Below are 15,287 nucleotides of genomic sequence, written 5' to 3' on the forward strand. Positions count from 1 at the left end.
ATCTTTTTCTTGTTCAGCAAATAAAGTTCCCCATGCACAGTGACTGTAGAACACTCTGTTTCTAATTAGTAATTACCATAAATAACTATTGTGTATGATTAGGATCATGGGAGGATATATCTCATATTGGAGTATTGTCGAGGTGGTGACTTACATGCATACCTTCAACGCCATAAAAGAGTTTCTGAAAAGGTTGCTAAGCATTTCATCCGTCAGTTAGGCAAGTGATTCGTTAATCGTCAGCCCCTTTCCCTCTCTCTCCTTAGCTTTTCTCATAATGTCTCATTTTTCCGGCAGCATCTGGTCTGCAAATGCTTCGCGATAATAACGTGGTTCACCGGGACCTAAAACCTCAGGTTTGCTTACTTGCTTTCTAGTTTCTGTTTCCACAATAGCTGAATATTCCATGGTCAAGAGTTCAAGAAATATACAGTGGTTAAATTTATTTAATTTATTGGATTCTGAATTTTCTCGTTTTGCAAACAGAACATTCTTCTTGTTGAAAATAATGAAAATTCTCTGTTGAAGATTGCCGACTTTGGATTTGCAAAGTGAGTTCCATTTCTTTCATTTTTTAGATGAAATATTAGCACCTATTTCTACAAATGTCGTAAATTTCTGAGTTTATCCACAACTGAGTTGCATATGCCCATTTTTGTGATTTTATTTCTACTGGGTTTCGATGCAATTGATATACCAGTACTGCTGCTGACAGATTGAACAAATGGCCTTCCTTCTTTTCCACTCCTCCCTTTCTTGATGGTGGAGTCAACTGATATCAATGTGTTTTCTATTGTTCTTTGAAATTGTTTCTGGTAGTGATTAGTTAATGTCTGAAAGTCTGAAACGATCAAGGACATGAAAACACCCTGTACAGTGGACAAACTGATCTGCTCGTTTCCTAACAGATGTCCCCAGTGTACATCCTGCATGGAATACTTTCGAGTCTATTTCTTTGACTGCATAGTGTCAACTATTGTACTAGACGCTCCCTATGAGTATGTGGAGAAACCAAGTACAAGAATACAAGACTATATTTCAAGGTTACTTTGAACAACAGTAGACAAGGCTTAGGGTAGACTTTGGCTCCTTGCATCTGTAGTTCATAGTAACATTCACACAGCTTTCTCTCCGTGCAACATGATTTTTGTTGGACCAAGTTCACTTTAAGGGGTGGATGCCTGAATGAGCTGTTCAACAGCTTGATAGTATGAGTATCAGACATATGATAGTTTGCTTTCCCCTTTTCCATGAGCAGATTTTTGCAACCTTTTGCCCTAGCCGAAACACTTTGTGGTTCACCACTTTACATGGCTCCAGAAGTCATGCAAGCTCAGAAGTATGATGCAAAGGTCTGAGCTTTTTTTCTGTTTCATATCAGTTTCAGCATCTTTTACTACTGGTGCTTGACCCAGTGTTTAATGGCCATTTGTGACAGAACAGGCAGATCTGTGGAGTGTTGGTGTCATTCTATATCAACTTGTTACTGGAATACCACCTTTTAATGGGGATAATCAGATCCAGGTTTTCTCCTGTTTTTCAGATATAACTTCAGTACGGCTGATCTAGATTTGACTACAAGTGCTAATGGAAAAATGTATTTATTTGTTCCCCAGTTGCTTAAAAATATACTCAGGACACGTGAAATACGATTTCCATCTGATTGTGAGTTGAGCCATGGCTGCATCGACTTGTGCAGAAAGTTGCTGCAGCTCAATTCAGGTTAAATCACTAATTTGTAGTTGCATCAAGTTCCTATGATATCCTCAATTCCTCACTGTGCATATAGAGCTTTATGATATTGTCATTGATGGTTCAAAGAAGTTTGCCCCGCGTTATTATTATTCTTATGTTGCGACTTGGAATGGAGAAATTTCACAAGTATTGTTGTATGTTAATGTATTACATTTGTTCTTTGGAAAATGAATGGTACCATGCAAGAGCAGTTTTAACTGCCCTGTCATTTGTCCTTTTATTTTTACTATGACTCTGTTAGTACCTATTTTTTAGATTTGACGTTCAACTCAGGTGGGACGCCTTTGGTGTCCCAGCATAGCAGGTCCCAAGCCCTGGTAAAGGAGGAGGGTTGTGTTAGGCGTGGCGAGCCAATGTAAAAACTTAGCCACTTAAATGGAGATGAAACCCGAAAGAAAATCGTTGGGGCGTAACCCTCTTAGCGACGCGCCATATCGGAACCCGGGTATGGTGTTAAATGGGCAAGGGCCGGGTCGTCACCCCCGTGACGCGCCGTGTCGTGATCTGGGCATGGTGTCAAGTAACCAAGGATCGGGTCGTCGCTTCCTTAGTGGCGCGCTACATCGGCGCCCGGGTGTAGTGAAAAATGAGCAAGGGTCTTCGCATCAGAGTCGACGGGTGCGAAGGGTAAGGAAGCTAGTCGAACCAACTAGGATCCGTTTAGGTAGTTGGAATGTAGGGTCACTTACAGGTAAGTTAAGAGAATTAGTTGATACCGCGACTAGGAGGCGTGTAAATATATTATGCGTTCAAGAGACTAAATGGAAGGGTCAGAAGGCGAAGGAGGTGGACAATACAGGTTTCAAGCTTTGGTACACAGGGACAGTCGCGAATAGAAATGGAGTAGGAGTTTTGATTGATAAGAGCCTCAAGAATGGTGTGGTGGGAGTGAGAAGGCAAGGAGATAGGATTATCTTAGTCAAGCTTGTCGTTGGTGATATGGTCTTGAACGTAATTAGTGCGTATGCCCTCCAAGTAGGCCTCGACGAGAGTGCTAAGAGACAGTTCTGGGAAGACTTAGATGGCCTGGTTAGAGCTATACCTAGTAGTGAGAAGCTTTTTATAGGAGGAGATCTTAATGGGCATGTAGGTACTACAAGCGCAGGTTTCGAGGCAGTTCATGGAGGTTTTGGGTATGGTAGTAGGAATCAGGAGGGGGAGGAAAGTTCTGGACTTCGCGGTAGCTTTTGACCTGATGATAGCCAACACTTTCTTTAGAAAGAGAGAATCTCATCTAGTGACCTTCAGTAGCGGACAACACTATAGCCAGATTGACTTTGTCCTCGCAAGAAGAAAGGACAAACGAGCATGCTTGGATTGCAAGGTGATACCAGGAGAGTGTGTTGTTTCTCAACATAAGCTTTTGGTGGCAGATTTTCGTTTTCAGGTGCGTGCCCGGATAAACAAGCTAAGATTGAAAGAACAAAATGGTGGAAACTGAAAGGGGAGACGTCAGAGGTATTTAGGGAAAGGGTTATCAAAGAGGGCTCTTGGAAGGAAGAAAACGACATAAACAATATGTGGGACAAGATGGCAACCAACATTCGGAAGGTAGCCTCAGAGGTGTGTGGAGTAACCAAAGGAAGGGGACGCGAGGCTAAAGATACTTGGTGGTGGAACGAGGAAGTCCAAAGGGCTATTAAGGAGAAGAAAGAATGCTATAGACGCTTGTACCATGACAGGAGTGTGGACAACATAGAGAAGTATAAGGTGGCAAAGAAGACTGCAAAGCGAGCTGTAAGTGTGGCAAAGGGTAGAGCGTACGAGGATCTTTACCAACATTTGAGTACGAAGGAAGGAGAGAAGGACATTTATAGGATGGCTAGGGTTCGTGAGAGAAAGACACGGGACTTCAACCAAGTTAAGTGCATTAAGGATGAAAGGGAGCATCTCTTGGTAAAGGAGGATGAGATCCGACATCGATGGCAAGAGTATTTTGATAAATTGTTCAATGGTGAGAATATGGACACAACCTTTCAGTTAGATGACTCTTTTGATGACACCAATAGGCGCTTTGTGCGGAGAATCCAAGAATCTGAGGTCAGAGAGGCGTTGAAAAGGATGAAAGGAGGTAAGGCGATGGGACCGGATGGTATCCCAATCGAGGTGTGGAGATGCCTCGGGGACATAGCTGTAGTATGGTTAACCAAGCTGTTCAACCATATTTTTCGATCGAACAAGATGCCTGATGAGTGGAGGAGAAGTATATTGGTACCGATCTACAAGAATAAAGGGGATATTCAAAGTTGTACAAATTACCGGGGAATTAAGTTGATGAGCCATACTATGAAGCTATGGGAGAGAGTTATCGAGCATCGCTTGAGAGCAATAACGCGGGTCTCTATGAACCAATTTGGTTTTATGCCCGGAAGGTCAACCATGGAAGCCATTTTCTTAATAAGACAAGTTATGGAGCGGTATAGGGAGAAGAAGAAGGACCTACACATGGTTTTTATTGACTTGGAGAAGGCTTATGATAAAATACCAAGGAATGTTATGTGGTGGGCTTTGGACAAACATAAAGTCCCAACGAAGTACGTTGGGCTCATTAAGGACATGTACAGCAATGTTGTGACTAGAGTTCGAACAAGTGATGGAGACACGGATGACTTCCCGATTAGGATAGGACTACATCAAGGGTCAGCTTTGAGCCCTTATTTGTTTGCTTTAGTGATGGATGAGGTCACAAGGGACATACAAGGGGACATCCCTTGGTGTATGCTTTTCGCGGACGATGTAGTGCTAGTTGATGAAAGCCGGACAGGAGTGAATCAGAAACTGGAGTTATGGCGGGAGACTTTGGAGTCCAAAGGTTTTAGACTTAGTAGAACTAAAACTGAGTATATGAGATGTGACTTCGGCACTACTACTCGGGAGGAGGAAGATGTTAGTTTGGAAGGTCAAGTAGTGCCTAGGAAGGATACCTTTCGATATTTAGGATCAATGCTACAGAGGGACGGGGATATTGATGAAGATGTTAGCCATAGAATCAAAGCAGGGTGGATGAAGTGGCGGCAAGCGTCTGGTGTCCTATGTGACAAAAGGGTACCACAGAAGCTAAAAGGCAAGTTTTATAGGACGGCGATTAGACCTGCTATGTTGTATGGTGCAGAATGTTGGCCTACGAAAAGACGACATATTCAACAGCTAAGTGTCGCGGAAATGCGTATGTTGCGTTGGATTTGCGGTCATACAAGAAGGGATCGAGTTCGGAACGATGATATACGTGAGAGATTAGGGGTAGCGCCAATTGAAGAAAAGCTTGTCCAACACCGGTTGAGATGGTTTGGACATGTGCAACGGAGACCTCCAGATGCACCGGTGCGTAGTGGAATCCTAAGTCAGGATAGTAACGTGAAGAGAGGCAGAGGAAGACCGAAGTTGACTTGGGTAGAGGCAATAAAAGGAGACTTGAAAGGATGGAATATACCCAAAGACTTAGCCTTAGATAGGAGTGCTTGGAAGACAGCTATTCACGTGCCTGAACCTTGATTGCTTCTGTTGGGTTTCAACTCTAGCCTACCCCAACTTGTTTGGGACTTAAAGGCTTTGTTGTTGTTGTTGTTGTTGTTGTTGTTCAACTCAGACTGTTCCTTAGCATTAAGAAATTTTGCAGCAGAGATTTAGCCAGTTTTAGATAAAAGTGTTTTCAGAATACCACTTTTTTCAAGGCATTTTTTTTCTGCAAAAGTATGTTTAGGAAATAAGAACATCGAGAGTGGGTGGTTTTACTTTTGCATTTGAGCATAGCACTAGTGCCTAAGCTAATACTGCTGTACAACCGTAGTATTTAAAAGAGAGGCTGAAATGTGATGTTATACTATTGCTGTTATCATGTACAGTTATCGGCTATCATTAACGATGTGTGCTAATCTGTGTAATTGATCCAGTGGAGCGGCTTACAGTTGAAGAATTTGTGCACCACCCATTTCTTTCTGAACATGCTCCAGAGAGGACCTTGAGGTACTGATTTGTCTCCACTATATTCTCTCCTACTGCATCTTGGGATGTTTTAAATATTCTGTAAGCATTTACAGCCGGACACCATCTGACATAAGAGATGGCTTTCCAATAAATAATAGCAGTCCAACAAGGCCTTCAAGCCAAAGTTCACAAGAAGATTGTATGCCTTTTCCTTTAGATGATGAGTCAAGTGGACAGGACGATGGTCCAGTTCCTGACAGTAAGAGTCCGATGAAATCTTATGGGTTTCCCACGGGTAAAAGATTGGATAAAACTTCAGGCCAGAGTCCATCGAAACATACCAGTCTGTTCTCCAGGTATGTCTTGGGCAACAATCATGCACCTAGTAGCCAACACCATGGCCATACTGGTAAAATGACCAAGGAAAGCAAGATTCATGAAGTACAAGGTCCGAAAGGTGTTTATCCAGAAGGTATGGAAGTCATTAGTGACTATCTTGCACTTCCTCATTTTTATTATGAACAATTCTTACTGAAATTATTATTTCTTTACTTTGTAAATGTAGATTCCCCTATCATTGATTCATTAGAGTTTGTAGATCAGGAATATGTCTTTGTGTCTGAACCACACCCGGAGGGATCATCGTCTTCAACAAATGCCTCTCAGCAGCTTAACTTACCTGCAAAATATGATAATTCGTCTGTTTCGCCACCGAAGTTAACTTTCTTGAGTGCACCAATGCCGATAAATGGTTTGCCGATTAATAGACAACAATCTGCTGGGACTGGTAGCTTCGACAGCCACTGTTCTCCAGCATCTTGCACTTCACAGGGATCTGCGGATATAAGTGATGCCATGGATCAGCCCCCATCAGATTATCTGACGAGGATTAGATTGTTGGAGCAATATGCATCAGCCATAGCAGGGTTGGTCAGAGATGAGGTAAATTTTATCTGCTTGATGGTGCCCAGTTTCTTTGCTTTCCCTATGTTTTATTTTACTTTGACTCAACCTTTGGAGATGGTTATAACTCATTGAAATACTTTCGTCCATACCACGACTTAGTGTGCACTTTTCATCTATCCCAAGCTTTGTGTTATACTCCCTCCATTCCAAATTGTAAGTCATTCTGACTTTTCTAGATACATAGCTTTTATAATTTGGACCTAGGTGCATAGCAAAAGCTATGTACCTAGAAAAGTCAGAATGACTTACAATTTGGAATGGAGGGAGTAGCAAACAATGCTTTTGAGTTATGTGAACTGTCGTTAAGCTTGAATCCCATTGACTCAAGACCCAATTTTTCTATAATATAGGCAGCATTTAGCCATTAAAATGTTTGTTAATAGCAACAAGCTGCCACTGACTTGCTTTTGTTTTGCTGATCAACCACCTGATTGAAGATCAAAGGTGGCAGACACTTGGAGGCATTCTCTATTCAGCTAATCGTTCTTGCAACCTGGAAGCAAGCAATTCATTTATGCAATACCTTTGTCGCTTCACCTGCAAGGGAGAGTCCCTCACATGATATCCCTATGAAGGAGCTTAGTGCTGATGCTTCCCATTTGCTTGCGAACTCAAAGCTAGCTGATGATGCCTGCATGCAGATAGAGAAACAGTTTCTCTCTGAAGTTGAATATGCCGACGAACTAGCCAGCACTGTAGGACAGATAGCTGGTATGTTAAACACACCACCAATTGTGGATCATTACCATCTGTCTGTCTCTTGGTAAACCCTTTTGGATGCTGATAGTGTTCTTATGCACACAGATGGTACAGAGATGCCAGATGCAATTGAAATAATATTTCAGTCGGCTTTACTTATAGGAAGGCGAGGCGGTGTAAGTAAAGCACAGTGTATTCCATTCCAGAACTAGTCTGACATGTTTACCTCTTGACCACCCGTTTTGTTTTGTTTCTCATCCTAATTCACAGGTTGATGAGATGTTTGGGAAAGCAGCGGATGCCATGACTGGGTATATGAGGGCGGTATCCATGCTGCGGTTTCTCTTGATCGAGGCACCATCACTTGCCCTCAACCCCCCTTTGACTCCGACAAGATCCGATCGGCATCGACTGCGCACATATATTGAAGCTCTCAACACCAGGCTCTGTCAGATGCAGAGCCAGAGGCATTGACTGCTGCCGTGTGCCCTCAAATCTTGTTGAGGTTGAGGGACGGTGGACTTGTACAATATTCTTTCATTTGTAAATATCAGCGAAAATCTATTGTAACTCGATCAGACTACTATTGTAATGTGGAATTAGGCGGAATGTACGTGTTAGGTTCATTCTGTGTCAATTCAGGCAGAAGCTTGAAAACCAAATGACCAATCATGATCACTTGTGGAAATGTAAACAGATCGGCTGCTACTTTGTAGATTCTTTATTATATATCAGCAAATGTGCTTGATCTAAAAAATTATGCACCTAATATCATCTCATACATGTTGTCCTCATATATGTTGTCAGATTTATTATGCTGGACGTCTCCGATCACTATATACTTCATGTAAGATCCTTCATGTACATGCAGAAGCTCTTTTTTGAGTTAGCTTTTCAGAACTGTTCTTTGCCGAACATCACAAACAGCAAAACATTGACAGTTTTTGTGAGGTCTTTGTATTTTTTTTTTAATCTCGAGAGGTCTTTGTTAGCGTCCAAGAGGAAGATAAATTGGCTGTCTAATTTAAAAATCTTTAACCTAGGATCAAAAGAAATGACTATTAGAAAAAACCTAATTCAAAACCTTTAACCTAGGGTTTGAAATAAACTAACACTAGAAAACCATAAATTATATAACACTGCAGACCAACTCTATCAGGGTCCTCAAATAGACCTGTAAACCAAAATTTAAGAGTTCAAGTAAAAAACACATGTCGGCGTAGCCCTTATTCAGACCCTAGAGGTAGGTCTTCAAATTCTTTTCTCAAGTCATAATCCCCTCGTTCTTGGAGACCCTAGAAATGACCTTAACGGGAGTCAAACACAGATGTACGTTCAACCCTCCAATTAATGACATGATAGTTCAATTAACCCTCTGGCTGATTCTCCCAATCAGCCAGGGGCTCGGAGGCTACACCTATCGTGTACGTTGGCGCGTACACTCCAGGCCATAAGTGAATGGCTTGTGGGCCTCTAAAGGCCCGTCTCGGAGACAGCCCCGTCGAATGGGGCATGAGATAGAGGGGCCAAGTCCCCGTTCGATCCATCCTTGCTCAGGGGCTCAACTAAGGCACAAGAAGTTCTCAACCCAAGGAAACCTAGGCCGAGCAAGCATCCCTTCAGTCACCCTGGCCTTGGCTCGGGGCCTCGGGCCGAGCCCCCACCCCAAGCAACACCAGGAATATGCCCTAAAATCTGTTAGGTGGCCAGAGCCTCATAGGAGTGCAGGAGGAGCAGAGCGTTAGGCGCTCGTTTCTCTCCACCGGCGTGAGACAGTGTTAGCCACTCCTAGAACAGGAACACGGCAGAGGCATAACGCGCGCACCACAAGGATCCCCACGTGTCTACGTAAAAGACCCTAGGTCCGCACGACAGCTTCCCTCCGTGTGGGGGCGAAGGCTTGGCGTATCAAGGAAGCCACAAGAAGGCGCACCCGGGAAATGCACGACAACATCAGACAACACTTGACGGTCAACGCCAGGCAGCGGCAGTAGCCACCAGGGAGCAGTTGGGACATTGTCAGCCCCAACTACAAGACAAAGGAGGACTCAGGGCGCCGTGAAGAAGAAGATGGAAGCCTAGGGTGAGAAACCCTAGGAAAACCCTAGAGACCAGACAACTTGTACTCACATCGTCCTCTGGTATATAAGGCAGGGCAGATCTATCAGATTTTAGCCGATCAAACCCTAGAGCAGCATAGTGCTTCCCTACATCTCTTCCTCTCTCTCTCCATTGTAAGATCATGGTTGAGCATTCCTAATACGAAGAACACCACTGCTGGACGTAGGGCTTAGATGCCTAAACCAGGATAAACCCCTTTGTGTTTTGAGTGCTTAAGCCGCCAGAGGCACGCACATCGACTCACATCGAACAATCCGATTACTGTCGTGGAAACGAACCCACAACAGACCCCTACTTTTTAGTTTTGACTGCTTATATCCTCACCCGTTCGGAACTATGTGTTGCCTGACGCTCCGCCCCTCCCAACCGCTCAACGCTTTTGACGCGTCGCCGCCAGGCGGCTACCCTCCCCCCAACGATGACTCTATTCTACCTCCTCCCCCATTGGCTCCTCTCCCGGCACGGCTCCCCTACCCACCGGTGCCTCCTCTGCTCCCCGGTGTGGCTCCTTTAGCCTATTAGTGCTCGTAGCTCATTCAATAAGAGCGAGGAAGATGAAAGAATAGGAATAATGAGTGCATCTCATATTCTAGTATCTATTGGAATGGATTTGATGACTCATGCTAGAGTAGATATAAAAAACTAGACTTTCAAAAGTAGAGGGAGCCATTGGATCGATGTAAGATCCTCAAAAGAAAAAAGCAACTAAACATATGCGCGCATCTATTTTTCAAATTTTGGCTAAGCCCTAAGCTACACATGAGTTGGTTTTGAAATTTCGATCCCATTTATGTCTTATTTGGCATAGCTTCTTTCAGCAACTTCACAAGTTGTTTCAAGTTGCTTTGTGTCAAACATATATTTTTAAAGAGCTTCACATGTATTTTTCAAATTTAATACAAATTATTATAAAATAAAACTACCACTAAAATCATTTTCATCAAACACTGCATCGAAGAGAGCAGAGGGGAACCTGGGAGGTTCCGACACTTCGCATCCGTCCTTCCTCGCCCATTCGCCCATCTCGCCTCCCCCACGGCATCGGAGAACGGAGGGAACCAGGGAGTTCTGGCTAGTGTCGCGTGGCGGGCCCAGCCAGAGGTAGGGGAATTTAGACTACAAAATTTTGGCTACAAAAGACATGTAAATCATGAACAAATTACATTGCCTCTGTTCCCAAAATGATTCAGCTGCTGAACTGAAACAGAACTACACTGAACCAACGTTACTTTGAACTTTTTAAACAGAGACGGTAACCGAGCCAAAAACTGCTGCTGAAACTGAACTACTGACAAGAAAACTAATAGCCAATGACAACAAATTAACAATAGCTACCGGCCATTTAAAAACGGCAACATATTATGTGTAAACCAACCAACCTATGTAAACTTGGAAACTACTAATCAGGACCACTGAATGTTGATCCAATAGATAGAGTGAGGGGCCTTAAGTGAAAAAAAAGGACAACGGGTGGAGAGCTTAAGCATAAAAAAAATCTCACCTCTCACCTCATCTATTAGGGGCTAGTTCGGCTGATCTAGTTGTGGCTGATTTTAGCTAATTTAATAGTGTTATGTGATAGAGAATAAACTAAAATAACTGAAATAAGCTGAAAAGTGATCAGCATCTGGGGGTGCTGATCGGTAGTTTGTAACTGATGGGCTGGACGCCTGGCCGGCATAAAGGCCCATGCGCCCCCAACTCAACCAGAAGCAGCGACCACCTCCCCTGTCCGTAGCAATCTTCAACCTTGGCGCGATCCCTCAGGCGGACGAGCGGTCGCCGATCGGTACTCGAGCTCCAGGGCGGCGGTTCCAACCGGAGGGGAAGTACCTCGCCCTTTATAGGTCGGTCCGCCAATGGTTCCGGCCGCCTAGAACCGGAGCTCCCAAATAAATCGATCCATCGGTCGTTGAGCCGACACGGCAATGGAAGCCCACGCCTCGCGGGGCCGCCGCACCGTATGCCCCCTTCTCGTTTCTCCTTATTTTGACCCTTTTTGAAATGATGAGATGGCGCGCAGATCCGTGTGCCCGCTAGTTCCAGCTTCTGAGATCTGAGACCCGAGGTCCCAATTATGCCATCTTGTGCGCGTGTTTGTGGCAGCTGGAGGAGATCCGACAGAAGAGAGCCGCCGAGAGGATGCAGCATGCCCTCCCGATCGCGGCGTCTCACGTCGATTCTCACGGTTGGTACATCCTTCTCTCCACCCCTCACTCGCTGACTATTTGTTGTGATGTTCTCTTAATTTGCTTTACTTTTTACTTTGATGCTAACTTTGTGCTGTATTTTCCTTCCCCGTATGTCTCTACCAATGCTGATGATCTTTAGGGAACCAAAGAGCCGGACCTGAGGTCAGTTTAGCATTCTATATCGTTCACGTCTTCACGAGCCCTCGATCATTGATGAATTGCTTTCTGGTTGCAAATATAAGCCCCTGGTGTTTTCCAGAGAGTAACCAAGCATTTTTGTATGAATGCTAGCTTCTTGCTCGAGTTCAAGAACTTGAAAATGGGAACACGGAATTGGAGAGGGAAAACAAAATGCTCTTGTCCAAGGTACTTTGTATGCAATCTGGTTTAATTGTGTAGTTACTCAGAGGTTCTGACATTGATTGTCTCTGCTAGATTGCTGAGAAGGAAGTTGAGAAGGATGCCCTCGTAAACCGTTTGAATGATCTCGTGAGTCAAGACTATATTGTTATTGGTGCTGAGCTCCGCGTTTTTGTTGTCCTTTACTATTTTTTTGGCGTGATTTGTTTTCTGCACTTTGCAGGAGCGGAATGTAGTGCCCTCTTTGAAAAAAACTTTGAATGACATTTCTTTGGAGAAAGATGCTGCTGTAGTTGCTAAGGTATTAAACACTTGTTTTTTTTTTTTGTTGCATCTGTGCTATCATGTGTCTGATGGTCTAATTATGCATGCCTTCTCATTATGTCTTTTGCCTGGTATGCTGAGTAGGAGGATGCTCTAGCTCAACTCAGGAGCCTGAAGAAACGACTCAAGGAAGCAGAAGAAGAACAGTATAGGGTATTTATTGAAAGATGTTTCGTATTAGTGGAGTGATCACTTTGCTAATCTTGAAATGTACAGGCAGAAGAAGACTCAGCCTCCTTGAGAGCACAGCTAAATACCCTGCAGCAGCAAGTAATGGGCCACTCTTACAGTGGATATACAATGGGAACATCGAATGAGGAATCAGTTGCCATGGAAAAGGAGATACAAGATTTACAGGCACAGCTAAAGGTAAGGATTATTCAAAAAATCTGCGCGTTTTATCTTGTTTCACGCTTTCTCTAATCATTACATCTAAACTAACAACACAGCAAGAGTCACTCCTAAGGCAACAGGAGCAACAGAAATTAGCTGAAGAGTCCCAGCTGAGGCAACAAGAGCAAGAAAAACTAGCCAAAGAGCAAACCCGTATTGCTTCTCTGGAGGCTGAAAAGCAACAGTTGGAAGACCAAATTACTATGTTGACAAAGAAAGCTACAGGTATGGAGGATACATATACTTATTCTGTCTTTTATAATGTGAGGAAGAACAACAGTTCATGCTAGTAAACATGTAACTTCACTCTACTTACTAGCATGTGTTCTCTTCCATAATTATCATTCTGTAGTGTCTTTGATTACTTCACTGTCCCTACTATAGTAGCATTACTGCTACATGCTAGGTAGTTCTTATCTTGTGACATCCAAAATTAAGCATGCTTGCTGACAACACTCTAGATATAATATTTGCTGAGAACTGCAACGACTTTGTCTTCAATGAGAACTGCAACGACTTTGGCACATTTCACAAATAAATGCATCCTTCGGTGTACTGGAGCAAAAGACCTCCAGGAGTTAATTGCCAGGGCATTCCATTAGGCTAGTGCTCTTGGCTTATGGTCATCTTGGGTATCTTTTGGGGGTTTCTCTAATCCCTTCCGCATTCTCTTCTTTCTTAATTAAATGATATATGCATTTTTTCTTGCATGTTCCAGAAAAAAATATTTGCATGGATTGGAGCCTTGAATTAAATCTTTTCTTTCCGTGCAGAGGATGCTTCTGAGTTTGCTGCACGCAAGGCATTTTCAATGGTAATGTATCTAACGAACTTTAGGATTGTTAATTCTGTTGATAATTTTTTTGCACATATGCTGCATAACCCAATGTTCTGGTATAGACAGCCAATATAATTTACTATGCATTTCAACTGGCAATCTGGATGGTTGAAACACCTTCAGTCCTCATGGTTTTGTCAAAACCTAACAGAGTATTTAAGGGGGTGACTGAAATGGTTACTTGCATCTGTAGTGTTGTCTGTTCATGGTATTTTTCTAGCTTCACTAAGCTATTCACGCAAACTGTACCTAGCTACTGACCCAATTTTCATTATGACAGCAAGATAGGGAAAAACTTGAAAACCAGTTGCATGACATGGCTTTGATGATTGAGAGGCTAGAGGGGAGTCGTCAAAAACTGCTAATGGAGGTGCTTAATGCCGCTTTACTTTCTTTTTGAATTATACTAGTCCCAAATGTTGATTATTTTTTACCATGTTAGCCAGATTGATTCTCAATCGTCAGAAATAGAGAAACTGTTTGAGGAGAACTCAGCCTTATCTACTTCTTATCAAGAAGCCATGGCTATTACAGTACAATGGGAAAACCAGGTGTGCCATTGGCCTTCTTGGTCACTTCGTGCATCTATGTTATGCAACCCTTTGCATAAGAAATCTGCCTCTTGACTTAACAGAAAATTTCAGGTTAGAGATTGTCTGAAGCAAAATGAAGAGCTCCGTTCTCACTTGGAGAAACTAAGACTTGAACAAGCTAGCCTGTTGAAAGTAAGCAATATTGCTACCCAATCAGATGGGCAAATTGAAAACAGTATCTCAAACCCACCAGAAATGGTGACCGAGAATATTTCTCTAAAGGTTAATCACTGGAGCTTTTTTTTGTTTAGATTATTGGTTATAGTCGATTGTAACTAAAATGATGCCATTAATTTATTATAATTTGTAATGTACATACTTTTCTTCATATAGGATCAGCTTATGAAAGAACAGAGCAGATCTGAGGGGTTGTCGGCAGAGATAATGAAACTTTCAGCTGAGCTGAGGAAAGCAGTCCAAGCACAGAATAACCTTGCGCGCTTGTAAGTATATATACTGCTATGCTTATCTGCCCCTAAGCCCACTTTGTTTCTGCTAGGTGAAATTAAACCATTGCCATCTCGTGCAGATACAGGCCTGTATTAAGAGACGTTGAGAGCAATCTGATGAAAATGAAACAAGAAACTTATGCGACGATCCAGTGATACATGTTATGAAGCTCAATCCTCTATACTGTGGCATGGGCACAAGCTCCACCTTACTGATTTGCGTTGTGAATGTATTGATCTCATGCCATTTTCAAGATGCTGGTGCAAAGCAGTTCTTTTGGTGGCTACCATTCATAAGTAGAGTTCAGTCGAGATCGTTGTGCCTGTATCATACATTCATACTCTTGTATACCCGATTCCCACACTGGTTCATCTTGTAAACTGGGAGCAATTAATCTAAGTTTGTGCGTTGGACGAGTCCGCAAGTTCGAGTTTGAGCGCACGAATCCGGGTCCGCATGTTCAAGTTTGAGCGTTCGACGAGTCCGCATGTTCGAGTTTGAGCGTTAGACGAGTCCGCCTGTTGGAGTTTGAGCGTTAGACGAGTCCGCCTGTTGGAGTTTGAGCGTTAGACTAGACGAATCCGCATATATGGGCTGTTTGCTTGAAGGGAGGCATGACAACACAGGTTTGTGTAGATGCATCCTGGCCCCAGGCCGCACGCTCATCATCCA

The 15,287-nt window shown here is 43.2% G+C and overlaps 1 protein-coding gene across 1 annotated transcript; it reads left to right on the forward strand.

Moving 5' to 3' along the window:
- Positions 1-11,163: 11,163 nt before the first annotated feature.
- LOC136533918 (uncharacterized) lies at positions 11,164-15,039 on the forward strand. Its single transcript, XM_066526442.1, has 15 exons — positions 11,164-11,426; positions 11,572-11,653; positions 11,797-11,819; positions 11,949-12,023; positions 12,093-12,146; positions 12,241-12,318; positions 12,426-12,494; positions 12,558-12,710; positions 12,791-12,959; positions 13,508-13,548; positions 13,853-13,942; positions 14,019-14,123; positions 14,217-14,387; positions 14,499-14,608; positions 14,695-15,039. Exons 1-15 carry the CDS (start codon positions 11,394-11,396, stop codon positions 14,768-14,770), a joined length of 1,329 nt encoding a protein of 442 aa, XP_066382539.1. The 5' UTR covers positions 11,164-11,393; the 3' UTR covers positions 14,771-15,039.
- Positions 15,040-15,287: the final 248 nt, after the last annotated feature.

This window comes from Miscanthus floridulus, chromosome 2 (genome assembly GCF_019320115.1).
Source record: "Miscanthus floridulus cultivar M001 chromosome 2, ASM1932011v1, whole genome shotgun sequence".
Taxonomy (NCBI): domain Eukaryota; kingdom Viridiplantae; phylum Streptophyta; class Magnoliopsida; order Poales; family Poaceae; genus Miscanthus; species Miscanthus floridulus.